Source organism: Phycodurus eques, chromosome 11 (assembly GCF_024500275.1).
Source record: "Phycodurus eques isolate BA_2022a chromosome 11, UOR_Pequ_1.1, whole genome shotgun sequence".
Taxonomy (NCBI): Eukaryota; Metazoa; Chordata; class Actinopteri; order Syngnathiformes; family Syngnathidae; genus Phycodurus; species Phycodurus eques.
In genome coordinates, this window is record NC_084535.1 from 21,234,686 (window position 1) to 21,262,376 (window position 27,691).

At 40.7% G+C, this 27,691-nt stretch overlaps 2 protein-coding genes across 8 annotated transcripts; both read right to left on the reverse strand.

The window, feature by feature from the left end:
- Positions 1–216: 216 nt before the first annotated feature.
- sanbr (SANT and BTB domain regulator of CSR) lies at positions 217–13,548 on the reverse strand. 6 transcript variants are annotated; one of them, XM_061690621.1, is made up of 21 exons: positions 13,413–13,548; positions 12,541–12,692; positions 12,308–12,461; positions 11,626–11,722; positions 11,292–11,518; positions 11,075–11,133; positions 9,830–9,990; positions 8,801–8,887; positions 7,971–8,081; positions 7,742–7,865; positions 7,508–7,660; positions 7,222–7,364; positions 6,989–7,079; positions 6,863–6,895; positions 6,164–6,263; positions 2,398–2,486; positions 2,258–2,286; positions 2,003–2,076; positions 1,827–1,915; positions 1,646–1,728; positions 217–1,050 (listed from the first exon to the last, which is right to left on the reverse strand). In XM_061690621.1, exons 2-21 carry the CDS (start codon positions 12,688–12,690, stop codon positions 1,005–1,007), a joined length of 2,100 nt encoding a protein of 699 aa, XP_061546605.1. In that variant the 5' UTR covers positions 12,691–12,692; positions 13,413–13,548; the 3' UTR covers positions 217–1,004. The 6 variants fall into 6 exon arrangements, with proteins under 6 accessions (XP_061546605.1, XP_061546604.1, XP_061546601.1 ...); XM_061690620.1 differs by having other exon boundaries at positions 13,408–13,548; XM_061690617.1 differs by having other exon boundaries at positions 12,323–12,461; positions 12,541–13,548.
- A 553-nt stretch (positions 13,549–14,101) lies between these two features.
- Positions 14,102–20,155, reverse strand: pex13 (peroxisomal biogenesis factor 13). 2 transcript variants are annotated; one of them, XM_061690259.1, is made up of 4 exons: positions 20,051–20,155; positions 18,240–18,934; positions 16,665–16,787; positions 14,102–14,844 (listed from the first exon to the last, which is right to left on the reverse strand). In XM_061690259.1, exons 1-4 carry the CDS (start codon positions 20,122–20,124, stop codon positions 14,534–14,536), a joined length of 1,203 nt encoding a protein of 400 aa, XP_061546243.1. In that variant the 5' UTR covers positions 20,125–20,155; the 3' UTR covers positions 14,102–14,533. The 2 variants fall into 2 exon arrangements, with proteins under 2 accessions (XP_061546243.1, XP_061546244.1); XM_061690260.1 differs by having other exon boundaries at positions 14,556–14,844; positions 16,624–16,787.
- Positions 20,156–27,691: the final 7,536 nt, after the last annotated feature.

Below are 27,691 nucleotides of genomic sequence, written 5' to 3' on the forward strand. Positions count from 1 at the left end.
GTGTACTTCGGAATGTTGTCCTTCGGCTTGAGGTCACTCAAACTGATGGGTGAACATTTTCCGGTGAAGAACAGATTTCACGGTTCCATCAATCACAAGTCGTCCATTACTTTTTAACATAGGCCCAGGTAGCTTTGAACAGTTCCACCCCCCAACCCCAAAAAAATAAAATTCCAAACAGCATTTCATATGTACTTGGGTTATCTTTGTATATTTAAAACTTTTGGGGGGGATGATATTAAACAAATGGGAAACTGCAAACAAATTGAGAAGGGTTCAATACTTTTTTTTTTTTTTTTTAAAGCACTGTACATTACTGGGGTTGGATGCATGGAATATTAAAAAAAACAAAAACAGGAGTGTTCTGTTGCTATGTTTTATTTCTGTTTAAAGCAGTGTAGTATAGCGAATTGTCAAGATTTGTCAACTTGATAGTGAGTCAAAACACCATATTTACCCCCCCCCCCTTCATTAAACAAGGATTGTGGTAACTGCAAGGTGGCAAAGTTAAGTGATGGTGATGAAGATGGGGGGATCACAGAGCTCACCAAACACACGTGCACATTCTTGCTTCATGCTCGCTACTCTGTAGCTGTCATGGAGCACAGGTCAGACCGGAAACATGTTTTCTTAGTATCATACGCTATGTGAGCTACTATGATACGCTCTCACATTGTCCTTTTTGAAGCCCCTCCCCTGCTCCCACTTGCCTGTGGCCCCAAAATAAATCCTCCAGAAACACTTGAGAAGTGCAAACAGTCAGAGCGGCGCTTCCCATAAGCTGACCCAGGTCCAGGGAGCTCCTTGTTTTTCAAGGACTGAACGCAGCTGCACAAACAAACTGCAGCGCATGCTGATCCCTACACGGTCACCTCAGTTTAGCAGAAGAGACCGCTCGATCGACGGCTGCTCGGGGTGAAAGGCGGGTGGGGGGTTGATGAATGGCCACGGAGCAAGTAGACATGCCTGGAGCACATTATTGGATTACTATACAACCTCAGCCGTCACTTCTCTACATTTGGCCGGATCTGAGCATAGCGTATTTTAGGTCTACAAGGGGACACAGAGAAACAAAACAGTTAATCGATTAATTGAATTAAGTGTTTGTATCTTCAAAAGACTCACAGCTCCCATTCCATCTTCAATACATTTACAGGGTATTGGACTTTCCACAATGAAGTTCTATGGAAAGCTGTTTGAGCATTTATCCTGTATCCAGCTTAAGGTTCATGTACTAGGCAAGTACTTGACAGTACTTTTTGCACAACTCAACTTTAACAAGGAGCTGAATGGCAAAATTCACAACTAATTTGATCTATGAATCAACCAATACATTTCCTGGTTCAATAAAAATGGCTACTTTAGCAGTCCTCTTCATCATCCTGTTAACACGATATCACGAGACCAAGACGTTAACAGTCATCAACAGTACCTCGCCATTGCAAGGCTTCAAACAGGACATTCTCAGAGGGAAGAGAGGCTGGAGGAGTCACAGAAAGGCACAGAAGTGGACTGTCTTGGAAATGAATTGGTTGAGTCATGCATCAAACACTTTTGCTGAATATCGTCGTTCAGCTTCTTGTTTGAATTAAGTTGTACCTTACCCGGTTTCACCTCAACGGGGGTCTACTATCAATAACCCCACCTTGGTGTCTTGTCGAAGGTGTGTCTGCTTTGAGTTGAACTCTTGAATTGTGCCTCTAGTCTGGAGTAGATTCCTCCTACTGGCTGCAACAGTACACATGGGCCCACATACGCACACACACACACAATAAATCAATAAACTCATATCTTGCATGTATTGCGACACACTATTCAACACACACCTCCTTTGTGTCCTTGGATCTGTTTTGTTCCTGGTCTCCAAAGCGCATCTTCGTGAGGTAGTCGATGATCTCGGCCATGCGACGCTGGTCTGTTAGGAAAGAAAATGATGTGCTGTAATGTAAACGTGTGCAAACGCAAGTGATGAGAGCTGTTTAAACATCTCCAGAGAATTTACCTTCTTCTCTCTGAGCATCCTGGTTGTACCGCATGGAACGAGTACTGTCCCACTTACTTTTCTGGACACTCACTCTACAGCCCGCAAATAACAAATGATCACTCCGTTATTCAACAAAAGCATCTTGTGGAGTTAAAGCCCCTGTTCTAAAATAGTTGAGTCAAGTATATAAGTGATTTGTGTTGCCTGGGCATGGACAATGTAATAACAACAACTTTAATAGTAGTAAGTTATTGTTTCCATAGATGAACTCACATGAAAGGAGTGTTGTCTCTGGACTGTGACTGTAGAAAGAAATGTATATTTGCAAATCACAGGTACTGTTGTCAGAATAAATAATACCATTACGCATGTCATAAGTTAAGTTCATATTGTGTATCCAAACTGTGACTCACTTTATCTGGTTTGACCTTTCGCTGGAGGTTTGGCGAGGAAATTTGTTTTTTAAGGACTCTGCTGTTCCTCTTGGCCTTCTTGGCAGCTGCTGACACGCACAAGAACATGAGGAGGTATTTACAGTGGAATCTGTCTCTATCTGCTGGTCAAGGAAAGAAATGTGAAGTGTAAAATCTACATAATAAATATACAGTAAGTCCATCCATTCATTTTCATTTGTCCTCTTTCGGGACAGCGAATCACTGATACACCAGTCGCCAGTCAATCACAGGGCTCATACTGTATAGACAAACACATTTATTTTTCAAAAACAGACTTTTCAACATAAAGACTAAATTACATGTGCAAAATGCATTTCAAAGCAGACCTTTAAGAAGGGGACGAATAAAGCCAGATTAAATATCAAAGTTGTACAAAATAAGAGACAAAACAAAATTAGGGATTTCCCTTATGTATTGACCACTGTGCTGTGCTCAATATGAAGTTGAATGATAAAAAAGAGAACATTCAACATTGTTATATGTGTAGCCCACTTTGAAAGAAAATGAACAGATAAGTAGGTGCTATAAATAGTTTCTTAGTACACGTGCGCTTCACTTATGTGTCACTGATAATAAACTCCAACGCCACACATGAAGAGTCAGCCCTTCAAGTCAGGTACAGGCATACACATTTGTAGAGCACCATAAAATACTACAATTTCACTTCACAACACTGGGGAGAATTTATTTTCTCCCGGAAAACTGGCCATTAATTATTGTCACAAATATGCACATTTCACAGTCTTTCATCGGGATCAGTGGGTGTCATTCCTCTCTCTGTAAAACGCTTCTCACATTTTAATTTCAGTATACAATGAACCCCTGCATATTCACCATTTGGCATTAGCAAACTCACCTATGAGCTGATATATATATATATATATATATATATATATATATATATATATTTTTAAACATATCCTCGTTATTCGCTTGAAAACTCACCTATTTGCAATTTTTGTGCTCCAGCCGAAGCAATAAATGCATTACTTTGGTGCCATCTTGCGACATCTTTGTGTGAAGGAACTATGTTTAAGTGAGATGAGGATTTGAATTTAGAAAGAAAATATTGCTTTGCTGCCATCTTGTGGCATCTATAGAAAATGCATCCCCCGCAAATATCTCCAAGGTTGTAGTAAAGCAGCTCAACTCTAATTCTGTAAGAATCACAAAATTAGCTTTGTTTAGTCTTTATGTGATGTGAAGAGACTCTCCTGTCAAGCACAACCAATATGTTTGTTTGTTTTAATTACTACTATTTTGCATTTGCTAACCCTATACTAAAATTTCAAATTGCCATATTTAATAATAATAATAAATGTTGCAAAAGCATTTTGGATTTTTGTTTGTTTGTTACAAACCCCCTTTTTACAGTAATTTGAACAATAGTTCAACTATTATCCTTGACTTCTGATTTCAAAACTACTTAGTGTGTAAAGGTAATAATATAATGAGGCAATGAAATATTTAACACAGCCCTCTGAGGGAAACCGTAATGACGATGTGGCCCGTGACAAAAATGAGTTCCACACCCCTTACATCACATTGTAGATGTTATGACGGCGGCGATTTTATCCTGTAAGAGATATAGTTTCCATTTTTGAGACTATACAGTAAGAAAGGACAACGCTGAGATTCCCACACATTGTGAAACAGATTGTTCCAATTTTGAGGTTCCACTGTAGTGTGGATTTGGTTTGTTTTGGGAAAGGCGCCATCTGTTTTTATTAATAATTCAAAAGAGGTCTACTTCATTGTAAGTTTGAGAAGCTTTTTACGTGTTAGGAGTCATGGGGAAAAAGTGTGCGTGTGTAAAGTTCGAATTAAAACTAATTTGGCCTGCCAACAGTCCCTCTCTACCGGCGCGAAGACGATGTTAACGGTGAGGAAGAGAACATGACTCGCACACCAACTCGTAATTCACCGAAGACTTGGGTAACAGAACAACAAACTTCCAGCAGCCATGTTTAGCCTTCAGGCTGCGGCTTCTTCACGCGGCAGTAGCTCTGCTACATCATCAGCTCGTCGGGTCAACGTGCTCTAACAAAGTGCTGCCTCCAGCTCGTCTGAGTGTTACCATGGAAACACAGCCTCAAAATCGAGGTCGTCTGGCAACAGCACGGCTGATGTACATTGGACTAGGAGAGTCAAATTAAGACGATAACAAGTTTGCTCGATTTCATTTGTGGTGTAATATACACATCACTCAAATGAATTATTGAACTATGGATAGGACATTTCATAATGTTTGTAAACAATGGACCCCGGCATAATTCCGGGTGGCACCGCTGACCTGAAATGAACTTTATCTGGGTTGCACCACCAGATACTGTGTACCCCAAAGGTTTAGTTTTTTGCCCCCAATTTCCTTAAAAAAATAATCTAAATGAACTGACTCAATGAACTGACTGACTTTTCATGTTTTTTTTTATCTTTAACACAACGTCCCAACTTCATTGGAATTGGGGTTGTGCATATGAAATGTTTGGTTGGGCTTGTCATCGAGTAATTTAGCAAAACATAATAGCTAGCCTACTAGTTAACGTCAGCTCTAGTTTAGGCATTGCTATTGCATTAAATCCATTTCGCCGTCAAAAGAGCATGTCTGTGCCATTAATCCCAGCAACAGAAAAGTCAAGATCAAGTGATTGTCGGGCACATATACAGTAGACAAAGATATTTGCCCAGATGGACAATTTAATCTCCCCGTGCCAGCCATAAAACATCCATGTTAGGTTCACTAAAGCCTGTAAATTGTCCGAAGGTATGAATGTGAGTGTGAATGCTTGTTTGTCTCTACATGCCCTGCGATTGGCTGGTGATCAGTTTAGAGCAGTGATTCTCAAAGTGTGGTACTCGTACCACGAGTGGCATGCGGGCACCTCTAGAGGTACATGAAAGAATCAGTGCCAGAGTACAGTTCAGTTGTATTTAACTTTGGACTTTAATATAGTTCAATACAATTTGTAAGAATTCTTTTGTTTTTAAAGATTTATTTCGGTGCAAAGTTTCCATACCTATTAATTTAATTGAATGTAATAATTATTTAAGTACAGTTTTTTTTCCCCTTTTATATTTCAGTACAGTGTTAGTGTTAAAACTGCATAATGTTGGAATGGCTTACAATAATCCATCCAGCCATCCATTTTCTGAGCCGCTTCTCCTCACAATGGTCACGGGAGTGCTGGAGCCTCCCGTGACCCTCAACTGGTCGCTAGCCAATCGCAGGGCACATATAAACAAACAACCAATCGCACTCACATTCACACCTACGGGCAATTTAGACTATTCAGTTAACCTACCATGCATTTTTTGGGGAAACCGGAGTGCCCGGCGAAACCCCACGCGGGCACGGGGAGAACATGCAAACTCCACACAGGTGCGGCCGGGATTTGAACCCCGGTCCTCAGAACTGCGAGGCAGACGCTCTAACCAGTCGTGCACCGTGCCGCTGCTTACAATAGTATTTATTATATTTCTTAAGAATAAAATAAGTTTTCTTTCAAATGTGTTTTGGATGGGAGTTTGAATATGTGATTCGACGTAAGAGCATTCATGTTCATGTTTTCTAAAGCTATTTAACGAAATCAAATGTGCAAATTTTCCATCTATAAAAGTGGTTTGGGATTAAGGACCATCGGAACATGTGAGTCCCAGGGTGAACAGATCTCCATGATGGGCCCCACACACAATAATGTGGTTTGTCAAAAGGCAGCAACATCACCTTGCATCTTGGACAACTCCTCCTCATCTCCCACCTCATCCTCGGTGACCTCCGACCCCGTGGTGTACTCCTCATCCTCTGACAGGAGCGACTGCCGCCTCTGGAAGGACCAGTTCATATTGTAAGGTTTTTTTTTTATTTTTAGTGCATATTTTCATGATTCACCGACAGACAGCATGAGAAACAGGCAGGCAGGGTTGAATTCACGGCTGATCTTTGAACAGAACTCGTGTTTTGTTGACTTATTTTCCTATTTTTCTTGAAGGTGAAGCTTGATCATGATGTGAGAATAATAAACCAGTCCATCATTTAAAAAAAAAAAGTCACACATACCCAAGGCACCCTCTACATTAGGACCACTTGTACTAATAATAATTTTCTTTAATAAACGATTCCTTTACAAATAGAATAATGCGAAGTTTTTGTTTTTTCACACTGTAATTGTTAGTTTTATTGTGGTCATTTGCAGTGGTTTAGAACTATACATATTTACTGTACATGAGAGAGTCCAAATATTATACACACCTGTCATTATGATGCAGTGCAGTTCTACACCACTGCAAACTATATCCACAATAATAAACATTGTTAAATCAATACCTCTGTGATTAAATTCAAGATGAATAAAAACTAATCTAATCTGCAGTTTATTGATTGGTTACTATAATTTTGTACAGACGTAAAAAGGAGCAGTCCTACCAGTCGCAGACTCCAGTTTTTCAAAAGAGAAAACTGGTTGAAAGAGAAAGTACTCCATGTCAGAAATGGGAAAAAAAAAAAAAAAAAAGAAGAGAAAAAGCGAAGAAAACAAAGAGAAAGACTTACTGTGCTCAATTCTCCTCTTGGAGGTCTGAGCAGTGTTGGTTCTAAGAGGACATCGCAGTCCTTCTCCACATTGGTTGCGCACTCTTCATCTCTGGCAGACAGACAGACACAGTCAGACAGTCTGATGCTGACTTCGAAGTAAAAAAAAAAAAAATGTCAGTTTGAGCAGCATCCCGGAACCAATTGCGTTCAATCACAAAGATTCCACTGACTTAAGGTTACAAAACACTTACCGAACGGCACGTGGCGAGTCAGACACACACACGGCGTCTCTGTGCAGCAGGAGGTCATTGAGGACTCTGGTGTGAGCCGAGGCGGCCTCGTCACAGTCGTCCTCATTCGGCACATTCACGATATGGTCTCGCATTCTACAACCCTGAATGTACACGTTAATCCGCACGCATTTACACGATCTCGTGCACGGCACGAAAATCACATGAAGGCATCTGAGCATAGTGGCAGTCATATGTTCCTCTTGAAATGCAATTGTGTCTGTGTCCCTTATTCCATATACTGTACCTTGGGCATACCAGTTGGGTCAAAGCGCAGTACCGTCTGGTTGCAGCAGGGGTAGAGTCCCGTCCCATTCCAGCTTTTGCCCACCCCCGAGCTGGGGTACATGACGCTTTCTGGGTGGTACCGGCAATGGGTCAGCTCTGCGCATACAAACTCCTACACACAACACAAACACTAGAACAAAAAAAAACAAAAAACAAAAAACATTTGATATTCTTTCTTCTTGCATATGCAAACCTGTTGGCAACGGGAGCAGGTAAGACAGTTGATGGTTCCCCAGATTTTCCAGTAAACCAGGGCCCATGATTTGAGCTCCTCGTGTAGACTGCTAACATATTCATTGGCATCCCAGTTCTTCTGCCTGCACAAACCCACACAAAGATCATGTGATGATGCGTCCGGAATTCACGAGTGGCATCCATGTGAGGTGGAGTCCCGTTGAGTCAAAAAAGATGTTCTGTCATACCTTGAGTGTGTATAGACAATCTCCCCATGAGAGTCAATATTGATTTTGCCTGCCACACACGAAATCTTCCTCTGTGTGTCTTCAGTCAGCATCTTCAAGCACAGACCGCACCTGATTGTGGAAGACAGCAAATGTTACTGAGTGACAAGGATCAAATTTAAAGCCAGTTTAAATACTTGAAAAACATTGACAACAATAAAGGTCCTGCCGTTATTTCATTAGATTACACACGATGCTGAATTGTGATTACAGCATTTCTTTCGTGCAGGGTGGCTGTTATATTTAATAACTTCCAGAGCAATGCCAATGCTTGCATTAACCATGACAAGTATACTGTATGCGCCGGGAGATGACTCAGCAAGCTGAATTTTTACATTTACTGTTTTGCGTTAAATATCGCTGAAAAAAAAACAACCTGAAAACAGTGTTTCTTGATTCACATGTGACATTATAGTTATATACAGCACTTGCATTCCTAAACAGAAAAATATGTTGACGCTTGATTAATTTCTGACTTCTCACAGAAGCCCAGCGAGCTGTGTCAAATTTGTGAATTCAGTTTGACATTCCTCATTCATGTTCAAAATGGTAAAACATTAAAGCACCTCGTGATGCTGGCCACTCTCTTTATGCTCGGCGGTCGAATACATTTGTTAGGCACCATATGTAGCCTTGTAGTCAGAACCCGACCCCCCCCCCCCCCCACATAAAAACACCACTTATTGTTGCAGCAATAAGTTTATCCCAGATTCCAACTCCACAACACACACAAAAACTCTTTTACTTCCACAGCACTGGATGTATAAAAATGAAAATGTTTCTCTCTTTACCTGTAGAGAGTTGCGGCATTTCTTGGAGAATCTCGGTTCTGGTAGTTTGGGTCGAAGAGAAGCTCAATCTTCTTTTGGAACAATTTGCTTTGCACAGTGAAAGGGGGGAGAGAATAGGAGAGAGTTGTTATTCCATTTTAGTGGCAGCTCAGTGACTGAAAGGGGATCCGACCGGGGTGGACAATATTGTCTTGTCCTCAGACAGGTGGGATACATTGCAGCTTCTTTGTGACTCAGAATCAAGGTAATAAAAGTAGATGGAAAATATTCACAATAATGACAAGCATAACAACAATGTCATAACAACAATGTCAGCTACTAGGGGGGAAAGTGTTTGTGATTTTAAATGGAGGGGTTAGGACTCATCAAGTTCGGCTGGCATTAATATTGCCAATATTTTTTTAGGGGTGAGGTAGGAGTGGATAATAGTTCCTACATTTGTCCGGGCTGCTACCTGGCTAATTGTTTACACTTTAATCACAAGTGCTCGCTTTAGCGCGTACATGTAATGTTGTTTTACAGAATAAGCACAACTTTCTGAAATAATTGATTTGAAATCCGATTTGTTTTCTTTAATGTTATACCACATTGCTGTGCATACTTTTGGGTGATGCTTGGCTAACATTTACATGAGTTTTATCTTTCAATTTTTACATGCCTTCATGTTTTTATGTTGTGAAGCAAGATGACAAACATTCCGTCTTACAATTGTCCATGTTTATTGAGGGGAGTTAGTTATGGGCACAAGAGACTGATTAAATGTACTAACTTTGATTTCATCAGACTTGGTCCTGTCTGAATTATGCTACAGAGTCACTCTTTTAGTCACGATCGTGTCTGACCACATCAACTACATGTCAGTGAGTGGAACATGTATAAGGTATACATTTTTGTAACGTATGCACGTGTGACATCATCCCTGGCATGACCTGTACTGTAGAAGGATGACATCACAAGTCACTCACAAGACACTTTGAGACAGGAGTGGGGGGAAAAAAAGTGAAGTCATCCATCCACAGAACTTCTCACCTCTTGAATTTATCTTTTTTGTCTCTGACGTCGTCTGCCTCGTTATGGTTGAAGAGCTCGGCGATCCGCGACACCAAGTTGCTGTTGATGCAGTTCATGTTGCAGGGTGTGGCCACGATGGCGCTCATGTGTTTGTGACAGTACTGGACACACTCGTCCACCTGTGCAGATACAGACGCGTGATGGTTCTCGGGAAATTGTTCCCTACATTGAACTACGTAGTACAATCCCAAAGGTATTTGTATCATGACCCGATTTTCAGTTTCAGGGATTTCAATAAAGTTGAAAGGGTAACTGCTGGCTGGAAATGACACAAGATTGTGGCCAATGTATGTAGGTTATGTGTTGTTTTGCCATCCATTTTTATTTATTTTTTTTAATACCACTTTTCCTCATTAAGGCCGAGAGTGAGTTGACTATGGGCAAGAGACGAACTGGTCGCCAGCCAATCGCAGGGCACATATAGACAAACAACTATTCACAATTTGACACTCACATTCACACCTACGAACAATATAGGGTCTTCAATTAATCAAACACGCATGTCTTTGGAATGTGGAAAGAAGCTGGAATACCGAGAGAAAATCCACAAAAAACATGGACTGTTGATTGAATGCACAAGATTAGAAATGACCAGGATCCTTTCAAATAGTACAGAAGGATGCATTTATTGGGGGCATGAATAGGGATACACATATTCCTTTGATATCTATATTGTCTTTTTCTACTTTCTCGTGTCATTTCCAGATACCCATTCAACAAATTCACTTCAAAATTCACTTTTAGCAAGTGTAAACTGTATACTGGATACCTAGATGGCAAACGTTTTACATCTAAGCAACAATAGGAACTTTTGCTTTCTCTGACAAATTATTACCATATATTCATTACATGTAAAAGACTACAAATAGCTGGAACAGTGATGTGCATAAAAATCTATTAACCGTTCATGAAAAATGATGTTGATTGTGTGGGATTGTTGGATGGATAATCATGTATTAAAGCAATTGAGGCCAAATGAGAGAAACTGAGGGTGATTCTGAACTGCTTTGTGGTCTAAAGAAGAACAAAATCCTCCGCTAGGGTAACCACTCCATTACTCTGTTGAATACTCCACCGGCATGGAAAGAGGACTTCCAAACATTCAGAGCGAGACTTTTCTAAAAGCGTTAATAATTAGCTGAATAAAACAAGATGCCCTAAAATCAACAGCAATAACCCAGTGTCGTACATCAACACACTTACTAACGTGTCCATCTTCAAGAACTCGGAGGAGATGAGGATTGAGATCACATTGCTGGGCTCTGTAACCAACAAACACCATATGACCAACCGACAACACACAACACGCAGCCAATGACCCACCAAACACAACAATAAGTCCAGCCAGTTCACATGTGCAAGGGACAGCTTAGGTACTCCCACGTGGAATGTGTTCACTGTAAATGTAAGAGGACCATACCGAGCCGAGGTTTATCCTTGGATGAGTTCCTCCGGACGTAGTTCATGAGCCAGTCGAAGATCTGAACATCGCAGTGAACCGAGATGTCCACTTCTTCCCATCTCTGCGAGCCCACAGACAAATACTCTGCAAAGTAGCGCATCTCTTTGATTAGAAGATCTCTGGGACATGCGAAGTCCTGCTTCAGGTTCTTGGTCTCATCGCACACGTGGATAACCATGTTGGGGCTGTGCGGGGACAATTTGGCATCATTGTATGTTACACTAAGATACAGAAGACAAGCGTGTGCTGTGGTTTGGTCAGCAGTGTGCAAACCGGGAAGTTGTAAACGTACTCTCTTAGTTTTTGAGGTTTGTCACCATCCTCAGTCAAGACTCTTTTGTCCTTCTTCTCCAGTGCACAAACACTTCCTGAGAGTGTTGATTTGCGGCCTGCATGGACACAAAATACAAAGAAGAGAGTAGCAGTAGATTTGGGATTTTCAAAGCACTTTTATAGAAGAAAAACCAGAAGACCAGAAGACTGGCAACTACATCGTGGTTACAAACGGAAATGAACGCTCGTTGGAGCTGGATGTGTACAAACTCCCAATTCCAATGATGCTGGGACGTTGCGTAAAACCTAAATTAAAAACAGAATACAATGGTTTGCAAATCAATGCAATTCAGGCATCAAATTCAAAATGAGTGACTATTTGCAACAACAACAAGCATCATTTAAAGTTGGGATGTTGTGTAAAACAGGATGTTTTTGGTTTTTTTTAGCATTCCTCAACTTTGCCACTCCTTTGTTGCCCCTGTCCCAGCTTTTTTTTTTTTGAATGCGTGGCAGGCATCAAATTCAAAATGAATATTTGCAACAACAACAACAAAAACAATAACGTTCATCAGTTTCAACATTAAATATATAGTACGGAAATTGATCCCTAACTCTTTAAGATGACACGGACAACAAGGCAACAAAGTAGAGAGGTCCAGAAGCAGAAGGCATTTTAGGAACTTCATCTGTAACTTTACAGGCACTGTGATTACTTCCTGTCCCCGCTGCTTGACCAGTGTCCAGTATGGTGGACATCCCATCTGAGGGCGCTCCTATTGTGCCTGCATTACAATGGTCGTCCGCATGAGGAAGACCTCCAGACGTTTTCAACTCCTCAAATCGAAGTGCGCACTGTAATATCCAGTAAGCAGTTCTGTATTATAAACCAGATAGCAGATCACAGACGGACACATTTGTGTACAGTATTTACCTCCTTGGGAGTGAAGCTTGGAACAAGCTTGGCCACACTGTCCCAGTCTATTGGCTGGGACAGTCCCCAGAGGGAACCCAGCACCATGTCCAGAACCAGGACATTGTTGTCGTACGGAAAGTTGTTGTTGTCCAAAGAGCAGCGACTCATTTCTGCCTCCAAAAAACAAAAAAACAAAAAACACACACACAAGGTGCACACCAGTGATTCGCTAAGTGTGGTACGTGGGCTCGCTATAGTGGGTATGCAAAAGAAGATTTCAATATATTTAATACATTTTCTTTTTTCAAAACTGTGCATAATTTTATATTGGCTTACATGAATTAATACAGGTATACTGTTTAGGAATTAAACTACCTCCTCGTTATTAGTTGAACTCGTAGGCCTTCTCCAGCACTGTATTTTAAATGTTACTCATTATGGCGGCACGTGGAGAGATAAGTTTGATTTGCTAAAATGTTCAAAATATTAAATGATTTTGTCTGATTGCACTGGCAAACAATTTCATTATTAAGAATGTTAACGTATATGTAACAACGCACATCCAATCCCCGACTTCGGAGACTTGGATGCTTCCCCCTTACTAATGCAGATAACTGGGGGTTAAAGTTTGAATTATTAAGTATAGAAAGATATCACGGTTTATCACATTCCCAGCGTTGCATTTGTCTTGTCTGCGACAACAATGGCATTTAATAAAGACAAGGATATGTAGACATGCTTGTTTCTCGTCACAGTGGTGCTGGAGAGATGATGCTAACGCAGGCCGAGCCCCTCTACTGTATGTTCCTGCAAGCAAGTGGCCATCTTCTTTGCCAAATCCACCCAGACGGAAAATAGCAGACTCACAATTAATCAGCTACATACTTAACTGCTGTCAAACAGATGGTTTCCTGTTGCCTTATACTGGAAAATATATCGACGCGTATTCTGTCGTTGAGAGTCTGTGATGGTGATGCTGATGCTGATGCTGAGACGTCCTATCGGCGGCTAACGGCATTGCTAATGCTAGCTAACTTTGCCGGACACGGTGTGGTGCCTTCAGGGACTCCTGGTAATGTCTGTATTAATTAGCGGGAGTTGAGACGCGGGGTCATTGTAATGGATTTATGCGTAGTTGTTTTCTTCTTCTTCTTCTAATAAACAATGTCCTTGCATATATACCGATAAAGTAAAATCATTTTTTTGCGGTTAATGTTACTGTAAATCGTTCGCAATACTGCACGCAAACAACGTCTGTCTCGAACGGTTGTTTTGTCCACAAATTATTTCTACCCTGAACGCTCCACTAGCTCTCGCTTCACGCGGCAGTTCGGGCGTTCGCTCCGGATAACCCAACCAAAACAATAACCTAACAAATATTTACCAATTATGCGCTCAGAAACCACGCAGATAGGAGACGCTCCTAATAGCAAAGCTTTCGGTGTGAACCATGCAATTGTTACAGGCGCTTTAGTTGGTTTATTCGCTCCTGTCGTAAACCGAAGGCGGAAGCCTTAGCGTCCCGTTGCTAAGAGACGACGGCTGACCCGTTCCCTCAAAGTTAAATGTTACACAGTATCTTTATCAGAAACAAGTCCTGTAAGTTAAGTTCGCCTTCATTCAAGCCATTAAGTGGAATTAAAGACTAATGAAATGTTTGAAGTAGATTAAATAACACAATTGGCATTTTTCAAAGCATTTATTTGCCAAAATTATTTCATTAGTTATTTACGCTAGTATTTTGTGTTCAAGGAAGCGGTCAAAATTAGTTGCTTCTCATTATGAACACTCACACTTGTGATTTTGCATGATAAACAGCAGGATTACACACATTTTATATAAATTATTTTAGGATATCTTGGGAAATTGCAAAGTGATGCTTACCAATTATGAAGAAAACAAGAAAAGGTGTTCACTGTTAATCAGTCAACCGTTACACTTGAACGTGTGCCAATAAAACCCCCCGAAAAAAACAGACTTGCATACAGATATATTCAAACTTGCAGAAGCTTCACAGGTCGGTTTTCTCCGGGACGTTAACCACTGTGCTGGAGCTGGAATTTGAAAGTCCCACACTGGTGGCAGTTGGTGTTTCTTTGTACGCAGACTCTAACAACTCCTCAGACGAAGGATTCACATTTGTGGCGAGGGTAGTCCGGGAGCCCTGAGAGTTCCCTTGCTGGTCCTGAGCGAGCCTTTCCATCTCTGCCTGCTTACGGCCTCTCCTCTTGCCGAGGACCTTGACGTAATTGGCTGGGACGAGCCCTGTGGTGCGACCGTCGAGGCTAGCCAGCAGCCAGCCGCGCACACGGGGTTGTTGCTCTGAAACAAAGAGGAACGCACTAAGTTTCTCAAGATGCAATAATGGGAGCTGTCACAAACAAAAGAAAAATAGCACTGGATTGTACAGATAAAGAATTTAAAGCAAGACTGGTTTAATTTTGGTAATTACTGTGCATTGCGACAAGTTGCGTCACAGCAACTGTAGTGTTGTACAGTGCCGTGAAAAAGTATTGGCTCCCTTCTCAGATTCTTACTTTTTTTTGGCATAGTTTCCCCACTTTCATGTGTACGACCATCAAACAAATGTAAATATCAAACAAACATGACCCAAGTGAACTTCAAATGCTGTTTTAGAATGGTGATTTCAGTTCTTAAGGGGAAAAAAATATATATATTCAAAGTTACCTGCCTCTGTGCGAAAAGGTCATGGCCCCCTAAACCTAATAACTGGTTGGGCCATCCTCAGCAGCAACAACTAAAATCAAGCAGTTTTCTGTAACTGCCAATGAGTCTTTCAAATCTCTCTGAACCTATTTTTTCCCCACTCTTCCTTGCAGAATTGTTTGAATTTAACAAAAATGGAGGGTTTTCAAGCATGTACAGCTCTTTGAAGGTCATGCCACTGCATTTCAATCGGATTCAAGTCTGGACTTTGACGAGGCCATTTATCTCATCAGTCCATATATTATTCTTCCAAACTTCTTGGGAATCATACAGACGTTTTTTTGCGAAAGTAAGACGAGCCCTGCAATTGGCTGGCGACCCGTTCAGGGTGTACCCCGCTTCTCGCACAGAGTCGGCTGGGAGAGGCTCCAGCACGCCCGCGACCCTAGTCGGGATAACCAGTACGGAAAACGGATGGAAGTAAAATGAGCCTTTCTGTGCTTTTAGGTCAGCGGTGGTTTTCGCCTTGGAACTCTGCTATGGACGCCATTTTTGCCCAGTCTCTCCCTTATTGTTGCATCATAAACACTGGCCTTAACTGAGGCAAGGGAGGCCTGCAGTTCTTTAGAAATTGTCCCGAGTTCCTTTCTGGCCTCCTGGATGAGTCATTACTGTAGTCTTGGGGTAATCTTTGGAGGCCAGCCACTCCTGGGAAGGTTCACCACTGTTCCATGTTTTCTCCATGTGAGGATAATGGCTCTCCCTATGGTTCGGTGGAATCCGAAAGCTTTAGAAATGGATTTTGTAACCCTTTCCAGACTGATAGCCATCAATTACTTTATTTCTCGACTGTTCTGGAATTTCTTTGGATCGTGTCATTTTGTTATAGCTTTTTTAGATCTTTTGTACAACTTGATTTTGTCACGACAGATTCTGTTTAAGTGATTTCTTGATTGAAGAGGTCTGGAGGTAATCAGGTTTGGTTGTGATCAGTGAAAATTAACCCAAAATTGTGATTAGCCACAATTAATCAATAATTTTGTTTTTCACAATTTCACAAGGCCAGGTAACTGAATATTTTTTTCCCTTAGTAAATGAAATCACCTTTTATAAAAAGCATTTTAAGAATGCTTGGGTTATATTTATCTGATGTTTACATTTGTTTGATAATCTTAAACATTAAAGTGGGGGAATGATGTAAAAATATAAGAATTTTAGAAGGGGGCCAATACTTTTTTACAGCACTTTATGTGTACAAAGGAATACCTGCTTGGTTTTTTTTATACATGTAATAAAAATGTTGATGCTATTTTTCCATTTAATAAGCATACTAAACAAATCACTTGGCTTTTTTTGCAGATTGTTTTTGTTTTGTTTCAAGCATTCCATTCAAATGTAATCTTTCCAAACTGATAATGCCAAAAGAAAGCTCACTAGTGAAGAAGAAATGGTCAGTCTGGGTTCCCTATCCTCACCTTTCGGTGCGAGGATGAGCATGTCGCCAGCTCTGAAAGCAATCTCCTCCTCGGATGAAGCTGAAAACTCGTACTCTGCTCTCGCCACAACATGGTCATCCTCTCCACTGGCCCAGTTAGTTGCTGCGAGACAACATAATCATACCTGTTCAAAAGCATGAGTAAAAGGACCACAGCAGTATTATGACATTCCCGCACACTAGGACAATTTTGGGCATACTAGCATGACACCGAAATTTTTACTGGTGAGGAAAAACTGCCTAGTTGATATAGTGAAGCCCAAGATGTTAACTAGTCGAATGTTATAATGTCACTAGTAGTACTAGTAGCCCGCAGTCTTCACTAGCACAACTAGTGCAATTTTGCCAGTTGTTACTGTTGCTCTGAATTGTCTTACTAGCGAGGACAAATAATGTACACTAATAAATAGTACCTTAAAGGACCTAGCTAATCCTGTGAATAGTGACACTTATTCCATAGTTCTGGACTTACCAATGACGTCTGCCGAAAACATTTAAGAAAATAATAAGTGAAAATAGTGATAGTGAAACATGTTAATAGGCTTATTGTTTGAAAAAATTATAATCGACCATTGAAATGCCTCCTTGAGGAAAGAAGACAGCCCCACGTCATCCCACGAGGTAATTCTTGCAGATTCATTCCCGCATACATAAATGGGTGTCGTCAGCTCAATTTTGCATTGGTTGTATCACAAATGGCTCTGAGACATTTGTAAACACTTCCTTTGGATTACACAGGCACTTCTGTAGGGTGCATTGTGGCAGACTTTGATGGGCACGCGTGGCTGCCATGGCGGACACCCGACGAGCATCTCCCGGGCAAAGGCTCAACGTTGCTCAATGTAAAAAGACTAGTCGTCAGTCGTCACCAAAATGTATGTGTACATCTCTATTTATGCCTACTTACACCTCCGAAAATATCAGAACAATCGGCCCAATGTTTTTGAGTTGATGGATGTTTATGCGTTTTCCTCTCCAAAGATGCTCACAAAAGAAACTGTAGCACAAAAACCTTAAAAGTCTGTGATCCGAAGTTTGCTTTTCAATGTGTTTTAATCCACTTATTTCGGGCCTTACGTAGCACCACATACAACAAGTAATGTTGGCTCTGAATGTGAAAAGTAAACAAATGGTGTGACGCCACAGACGTCTGTCATCCAATCAGCCCTCGTTTGTACAGCGCGCCCCCTCAAGATTCCATGGTAGTTTTAAGAAGACCCTGGGGAACAGAAGGAACTAAATAATCCTCGAGGAACAGTCTGTACCCTGGTAGGTTTTTTTTGGTAGAAACACAGGGGCAACTCAAACTACCAAGGTGGTTAGGGACGTTCCTGAAACGGGTTCCTGCGGTGTAAAAGGGGCTCTTGCTTGCCCAATCTTGCTAAGGTCAAATTTCTTCCTAGCATGCTGAGACCAGTAAAGTGAACCAACTGAAACGAACCAGTCTTTGATCAGATGTACCCAAACACCATAAGAATTGCCTCGACAGAGCGCATATAATGTGTATCAAACTTTTTCTTCAAGTATAATATCTTGTATGCGACAAAAATCTCACCTCTGTCTTCAGAGCCAGTGGCAGAGCTGAGCAGTTTCCAAATTAGGTAGGGTCCACCCAGGACGACGGCAAAAAACAGAATGATTGGCCATGACTTAACAGTCTGATCGTCCATTCCTGCTCCAGAGCCTCTGGATGAACTTGTTGCCAGGGCATCGCTTGCACTGTCTTCCCACAAATCCTCAACTTCAGCGGCGGAGCCCCGACCCAGCAGTTTCTGTAAACGTCGGTAGAGGTATCGCAAGGTGCGCACCAACGCAAATGCAGACAAAACCCTGGTGAGGTGCGCACGTAACCGCGTCAGATGGTTCGCCACATCCAGCACAGCACGAAAGCTGTTATAGACAGCTGAAAAAGTGGCGTCCAGCATCATGCTAACTGAGGAGAAGGCTTGCACGATGCTTTCGATGGACTGGAAAGCGCCACGGCTGCTTTCCTCCGCCTGTTGTACGAAGCGACTGGGGGCGGCATCCTCGGCGCGCGGGAAGCGACCGTAACCTCCGAGGCCGTAGCCGCCGCTGTAAGGGCTGTAGCCCCCGTAGACGGAGCCCCCATAGGGGCTGTAAGAGGAGGTGAAGGAGCTATAAACCGGACGGTAGGACTGCTGCATGGGACGTGGAGGTAGCGGAGGTGCAACTCTGCTTAGGACAGGAGGGCCAATAGAGGGGCCTGCAGGAGGTCCAAAGTCTGTAGATCTGTTTGGTCATAGGAACAGATGTACACGGGTTCAGTAGATGCAAGTAACAAAGTACAAATACTTTGTCACTGTACTTAAGTAGATTTTTCACATAGTTGAGTATTCAAATTTCAGAAGACTATTTTTACAACCCGACATTTGAAAACAGACATCTGAACTTTCTTCTCCTTAGTTGATTTCAAACATTGTCAGTCTAATATGAATAAACACATACAAGTAAAATGATTTTTTTTAATGTTGTTATGGTCAACTATATTTAAATTTGTGTGTTTTTTTTTAGTCAGTTGATCCAAAATGTTAGCAAAGCCATGAGAACACGTTTTGGTAGTATGTCTAATTTATGTTCTTTTCAGTTGAGTGTCATGCAAGTTAATAAAAAAGGGAAACCATTTTGTGTGCAGTTGTTTTGTCCCCCCCCCCCAATTAATGCAAAGTTACAAAAATATATATGTATACAAACGGCAGAAATTCTTACTTTTCTTTTGCACTAAAATACCTTTCAGAGGGTGTACCTTTTTTTTATTATTATTATTTTTTTTAACTTTTACCAATGTAAAAGAGTTGAATCGTAACTAACGTTATCCTTTTTAAAGAAAAGTATTTGTAAATGCAGAGTATGAGTACTTCTGCCAGCTCTGCATAGGTTACTATTTGTGTACTATCTCGGTTTAAATAAATTATGAATAATCGAATAATACTAGTTCAACTGCGAACAAATAAGAGCACCAGAGTAACAGTCCCGTGCCCCGTGGAGGAGGAAGAACCACATTGTGTTATTGAATACTATGGACAAGAGGTGCGGCACTAGTATCTTCATTTCGAACACATTGGAAGGCCACGATATTAGGCCAGGCTACTGAGTTATCAAAACAACACAATAGTTTCCTTGCCACTTCTGAAGGCGGTGATAAATAGCGATATAGTACAACAGTGATATGATATTTATTCATTACCATCACGCTTTTTACAGACGTCTCGCTTTTCACGTCCGCTCCGCCGAACTCGGACTTTAGCATCGCTACTTAGCAAACACTCGACGTTGGTACTGCGAGTACGTCGACAAATATTGCTAACGAGCCGCACATTAGGACAGCAAACTGCTCCGTGTGTTTACCTGTAATTTATCGGCGTCCCAATGGTCCCGGGAATCCGCCGTTCCCACGGTTTTGGTGGCGGTTGCGAGTCCATTGCACAAAAATGTCACCGATAGTGTCAAATAATCCGAACGCTCCTGAACGCGTCTCGCGATGCCTTCCGGTGCACCTGGTATATTGCATAATTTCGCCTTTTGGACCGTGTAAAAGTTTAAGGGGGATGTTAGTAGTATTTCATTTTACTGTAGCAATTGATAGTATTTGTTGTAATGTAGTCTGTATTTGAATGAATTATTGTTTTGTTAGGGCGACAAAAAAAAAAAAAAAAAAAAAGATGAGGTTTCTACGGGCTCACTGACTGACAGGAAGGAGCCTTAGAAATTAGTGCTGTATTTTCAATTTGAACATTTAAAGTGATGGGGAACAAATTGACGTTCTTTTTCACTCTCGGGGCAGTACAGTACTGAGTAGTGCAAATGATGCATTGCAACGTTTCCTCCAACAGAGAACGCTCTTGTGAAGGAAAATACTCAATTGCCACAACAAAGCTAGAGAGAGAGATAGAGAGAGAGAGAGAGAGAGAGAGAGAGAGAGAGAGAGAGAGATGGATAGATAGATAGATAGATAGATGGATAGATAGATAGATGGATAGATAGATAGATAGATATATAGATAGATAGATAGATAGATAGATAGATAGATAGATAGATAGATAGATAGATAGATAGATAGATAGATAGATAGATGGATAGATAGATAGATAGATAGATAGATAGATAGATAGATAGATAGATAGATAGATAGATAGATAGATAGATAGATAGATACTTTATCCATCCCGCATGTATACTAATATAAAAACAGCCAACAAAGTGAAAGCAAATACAAACTGACATCGAGGAGAATTTAAAATGTCATGTAAAGAAGATGGGGGAGGGGGCAGAAGATTGGCATGTGGCATATTGGTATTTGGTCATTCATAAATAAAGTCCAATTATGCTACAGTAATAGTTGTAGAATGAGTGCAAAGTGGGTAGTACCTGTAAATATTCTCATTCATCCAGATCATTCCATTCTCAGGGCATTGAGTCGATCGTGAGTGGGAAGTATATCGGTCATTGTCATATAATTTGATGACTAACGTTTAAGACGCAGCGCACGGAATTTCATTTCGAAAATAAATCGTTCATTAGACAGATTTGAGTATTTGAATTATTGGCAGTTGTTATAAATCAAAAGGTAATATTTGTTTCTATGAACAGAAATTGTTCTAAAGTGATATTTTTCACACTTTTTAATGTCAAAATGTCTTCACTGTTCTGTGTCCCAAATGACATTAAATGATGTTTTCTTAAGATGCAAATGAAATTTGGGGATTTACAGTTTTTCTCTCTCTCTTATTGCTTAATATTCATTTTCCATGAAAACTAACACAAATGCATCTTAGTGTATTAAGAGTTCACTTTTCTTTTTTTCTTTTTTTGCATTGGTATGTATGCATTTCTGAAAGTGTCAGAACAATTATTATTATTATTTTTTAACCGTTATTATGAATGTACAAAGACAAGAGTGTAATGGGTTTAATGAGTAGTTCGGATCATTTATGCACTTGTATTTGCAGAGTTTGAAGGGCAACGCATCTAAATTGTGTAACTCAAATGGTTGCTAGGAAGCTGTCCATGTCTTTACCGTTATGCACTTTTGTCAGTGCAATTATGCAAGGAGTGCATTTCCGTGGTCCAGCGCCATTTGCTCTGTCAATGGCTTATGTTATGGCATGTATTATTGTTCTCATTGTTTCTGATTTTGTTGTTCAGATGACATTTGCACTGGACTGCCATGAAATGCGCGTATTTATCTCTTGACGGTCTTTAATAGTTCTTTTGCACAGTGAAAATGGATGGATGGACCACTGTGCAAAAGGCAAAATCTAAAAAAAAACTCAGTGCCTGCTTTTGCACCAAACTGGATGTGGTTGCATTTATCTATCAAATATGATAGTGACATTATAGGGAAATTCCCCCATGATATGGAGAAGAGTAAAGAGTGTGAGGAGGCGGCTGCTGTCAGTTTCTCTTGAAGACGAGCAAAGTTGCGTATTGTGGTTTGACCAAACAAGCCGAATGATGTCAATGCTGAGGAGCGGGCGTGTGCGCAGAGCCGTCAGCAGCGGCTTCACCGTGGGGCCGACTGCATTAAAATGCCGATGTGGTATTACTATCGTAGGCGTGTGAAGGTTTGGCTGCCATTTGTGAGATGATGCTGTGTGTATCCTGGGAAAAGAAAGTATTGGTTTGTGATGTCAAAGTGTGTGGGAAGATACTTGGGCTGATGGTGGACCTGATATTTAGGGTTCATGTAAAGGGCCCGGGACCTTTTACACTAGTGATTTATGCAGGTCAAAGACAAAGACGGTTTATTTTGACCAAACACTACATCAGGGATGGGCAAAGTATGGTCTGCGGGCCACATACAGCTGGCAACGCACTGAGCATTTACATGATCAAGAATTACATTTATTGCACGAATATAGCTATTTTCTAACTGGTTGGATTTAACTGATTTACATTTGCTTATTCAAACTTATTATTTGATAAAAATGTATTTGGCGCATTAACACTTGTAGTCTAGTGGAACATGCGCTGCCATTCACACCGATGGTGTGGGTTTGATTCCCACACCATCGGTGTAATAAATGATGCGTAATTTGTTGCTGTTGTTGTTGTTGTTGTTGCAAACCTGACACTAATGGGACAAGCTGAAAGTCACAACAGTGTCAATTTGACATGCAAAAGTCCTTTTAACCACGTTACAATCACCTGGCCTTGTTCGTTTTAAGAATCAAACGTGGGCCTTGAGCACAAAGTTAGCCCACCCCTGCACTATATGGAGTCAAGTGAGAGCCAACCCACATGGAGATCACCAAACCTGTTCTGCTGTAACTACCTCTCCTTAATGGACTGTCCAAAGGACACACAGCAGCATTCATGTCAGTCTATCAAACGTGGAGATGCCTAAACACAGTATTTCAATTAAAATGCCTTTGACCCTGCAATTGCTTCTCGTTAAGACAACTTTGCGCGGGGCAAAGTTGCTGCAAGTGTCAGTCTGCACACATGACCACTAATCGCGGGTCTACGTGCAAGTGCCTGCCCGCGAAAATGTTCTGTCAATTCTTATGCGATCGCTGACTGAGCTTCTTGCAGAAGTGAAGAATCGTGAAGGTGTTGTCAACTTCGAAGTGAAGGTGTTGTCAACTTCAAGCGAGCTGCGTTTTTCTGGGATAACATTTGTCATGCAATGTGGAATAGAGAGCCTTCAAACTTCAGACAGTCAGCTCACGAGGAGTGAGTGAGTGGAAATACATCAAACATCTCGCTGAGAGTTCCGGAAATCCTTGCTTTGCTGCGATTGCCTCAAAAGGTTGTGCAGCAAAATATGAAGTTAATGTTACCATCATTTGGGTTGAGGCCAGTTTCATTGTCAGTTTCCTTTTTTTTTTAAATACAGAAATTTTGCTTGTCTACACAAATGCCACACAAAAGCAATGCATGATTTTAAGTAGTTAATCTTCAGTAAATGATTATTTCTTATTATTTTTGTCAGTCTCACTTATTTCAGTGACTGATGTGCATTTTTCTTTTCTTTTTCCCTAATGGATGTTTGTTTATGAGACAGGCCAGCTTCATGAAAAAAAAACCTTTTTGTTGGTTTTGTTTGACACACTGTTATGTTAAAGAGAAAGTCCCAAAATATCCCCAACCTGATGTATTACATGATAAGTAGGACAATATGACGAATGAAAAACTCAAATTATGTAAAATGGTTACATTTTACAATTTAGATGCTTCTGCAATATATTGTCATTTATTTTGCCGTTAAAGAAAGCAGCCAGCTAAACATAAAGACAACAACAACAAAAAATAAACTTCTTTCAGACAGAGACAATAATAATAGCAAATAGTAACAATAAAGCCAAAAAAGGAAGGATTTGAGGTAACATTACTTGCTTTGGAACCAGAGAGTCAGGGTTTGAATCCCCAAAAAATGAAAAGATAAAAATAAAAATAAAGACAACTAGTTGGTAGAGGGACGCTTGTCTTCTTCCTGACTACTGTCAAATACCGTACTGCATTGTCAAATTGTCTTAAAGCTTTGGTGGGATTTTCCCTGCTCTGTGAGTTCTAATATTGAAGCAAGAGTCTTTGTAGCCCGAACGCATAAGCTATAATTGCTATAATTAAAGCGTGCTGCAAAAGGTTTGCAAAATGTTGTATCACTGAGAATGTCTGTTATCTAAGCGAACGCCGTGACACAAAAGATGACTGTATGCGCAGTGGGCATCTTTTCATCAGTTCAATTACAAAGAATTCAATTATAGCAGCATATCATCTATAGCCTTGCGCTGACTTGTTGAGCTGAGGATTCTATTGTTACATAAAAGGTTTGCACATTACAGTACATCATGAACAAAGTTTATTTTATATGGATCGTTGCATGGCTTTGTTGCACATAAAGACATGACAGAAGCGTGCATTAACAAACGTACTTACACTAATAAACAACACATTTGCAAAATGGTAATTACTTTTAGAAAGTCGTAAATAGATCTACATTTAAACCACCGAATTAACAAAATTTGAAGTATTTTACACAGTTTCTAAAGTTGTTTTCAATTTTGTTCACAGTTGATCTCAGCCACCCTAGAAACCCTTTGAGACACATATAAAATGTACCAAAAAAATGTTCAGTTCACGAGTTCAAACACAGATTCAAATGTCCTGTTTGAAAAACCAATGAAAGAGCTGGCCTGTTATAACCGCAGTGTAATTAGATTAGATAACATCACCGTAGTACAGTGCATTGCATTGTCAGGGTGTTATTGATTGCGGGCTTGTGACAGGTAGGGTGACAGCCGAGACGAGGTGGAGCTTGACTGGAAATGGGTGGCCCGACTGGTCCAACGTGTGTTTTCCAGAACGACCTGGAGGAAATGTGAGACGAAACATTGCGGCAGCAACGAGTAAGACTCCGAGACAAACCTCCCTCGCTATTACATACATAATCATCACCACGATGATCAACACGTGCACACATGCATTTTTGCATTGTGAAAATACCCATGATCACTGCAGAAGTGAAGACTTTCAATGTGACAACGGGAGATTTCAAGTATTTTTGTAAAGGGATTGGATGATTGATTGCAGAGACCAGTTTTGGCATCCGTCGTTGTCGGCACGACTAAGTGCCTTTGTTTTCGAGAGAAAACAAAAAGATCCCCAACCTGTTGTATTATGTAAAAAGTAGGTCAGTGTGACAAAACAAGATGAACTTTTGCTTACAAATTACTGTTGAATAATCTGTTAAAGGGTTATTTGTGTGCCGTTCCAATTACAGCAACCAACACCACACATGGGTCATTATCATTTTTTTCCTTCATATTGAAACGCTACACTGTCTTACATTAACAGTGGATATACTGTACTGTAAACAGTATATATACATGCTCTCCAATATAAACAGCATTTGTACATTTGTCCACGACTTACATACGATCAAGAAATGTTGACAAATATAACAGCATAGTTTGATGACAAACATGGAAAACATATATATATTGGTTACCATGTCGATACAATATATATTTTTTTAAAAGCTTGTGTCAGTAAGTCAACAAATACTGCAAATTTTCTATCTGTGGATTGTAACTTTTGCTAAGGGCACGTACAGTGGATATTTAAAAAAAAAAAAAAAAAATAAAGTCTACACACTGCTGTTGAAATGATATTAAAAAACAGAGATCAAGGTAAATCATTTCAAAACCCTTTCCACCCTTAATAAGACAATAACCTACAAAACATGATTTAAAAAAGAAATATTTTCAAGACGGAAAGTAAAACAAAAACAAACAACTGAAATAATGTGGTTGCACAAGTTTGCACACCCTCTTATAAGCTGCAACCATTCAAAGTAATTCGACATAACCCCTAATAAAGTTTTTTTTTTTTCTGCTTTCTAGAACTGTTCATAATTCCCGCCACCTTGACTAAGGTGTCTCAGTTCCAGGTAAAGAAATCACTGCACCAAAGCACGACGCTGCCACCACCATGCTTCATTGCAAGTACGGTGTTTTTGTGATGATGAGGGGTGATGTTTTTTTGCACCAAACAAACCTTTTAGAATTACGGCCCAAAATTCAACGTTGGTTTCGTCGGACCATGACACATTTTCCCACGTGTGTGGGAGATTCAAAGTGTGGTTTTGCAAAATATAGCCAGGCTTGGACGTTTTTCTTTGTAAGGTAAGGCCACCCTACCTCACAGCCTAGACATTACAATATGAAGAAGATGGGAGATTGTTGTCACATGTACCAAACAGTCGCTACTTGCCAGAAATTCTTGCAGCCTCTTCTGTGTTGCTGTCAGCCTCTTGGCAACCTCCCTGACCAGTTTTATTTTTGTCGACAATTTAAGAGGGATGTCCAGTTCTTGATAATGTCGCCGTTGTGCCATAATTTCTCTATTTGATGATGACTGACTTCATTGTGTTCTGTGGTATCTTGGAAATTCTTTTGTACCCCTCTCTTGACTGATACCATTGAACAATAAGATCCTTCTAATGTTAAGGACGTTCTCTGCAGACCGTGGCTCGTGCTGCAAGATGTAATGACTAAAATGGCAGAAAGCCTTACTAAAACATCTGAACTTTAGCTGGGATTAGTCAGTGGCACTTTAAATGGTGGCAGGTGTGTGCTGACTCCCACTTAACACGAGTTTGAATGTGATCTGAACACAGCCACATCCCGAGTTAGAGAGAGTGTGTACATTTATGCAACCATATAATCTTTAATAGTCTATAATCTTTTTTTTACATTTTTTTTTTTTACTTCCCCTCAGTAAAATATTTTTTTCAATTGTGTTGTACATTTACGTATACAGTAAGTCAAATCAATTTTGGAAAATTGTTTATCTTGGGGCGGCACGGTGGCCGACTGGTTAGAGCGTCAGCCTCACAGCGCTGAGGACCCGGGTTCAATCCCCGGCCCCGCCTGTGTGGAGTTTGCATGTTCTCCCCGTGCCTGCGTGGGTTTTCTCCGGGCACTCCGGTTTCCTCCCACATCCCAAAAACATGCCTGAATTGGAGACTCTAAATTGCCCGTAGGTGTGACTGTGCTTGCAAATGGTTGTTTGTTTGCATGTGCCCTGCGATTGGCTGGCAACCAGTTCGGGGTGTACCCCGCCTCCTGCCCGATGACAGCTGGGATAGGTTCCAGCACGCCCGCGACCCTAGTGAGGAGAAGCGGCTCAGAAAATGGATGGATGGATGTTTATCTTGGTCTCATTTCTTAATATGACAAAGCCTAGCATTTGAATATATATGTGTCGACTTTTTACATTCAACGTACAGTAGATTTACTACACGGCAAGTCAACTGAACAAAATTCTGAACTATTTAGAATTCTTATTTTTTTTTTGTGTCATTTGTCATTTGGTGGCTTCAGGGTCCTGTGTGGAGTTTATATGTTCTCCCCATGCTTGCGTGGGTTTTCTCTGGCTTCCTTTAACTTGGTCATAATTACAATTAGTTATTTATATAGGGCCTTTTGACATATTTTATGAATGTAATGCAAGAGATCTAAATGTAATAAGTGACAACAGCTC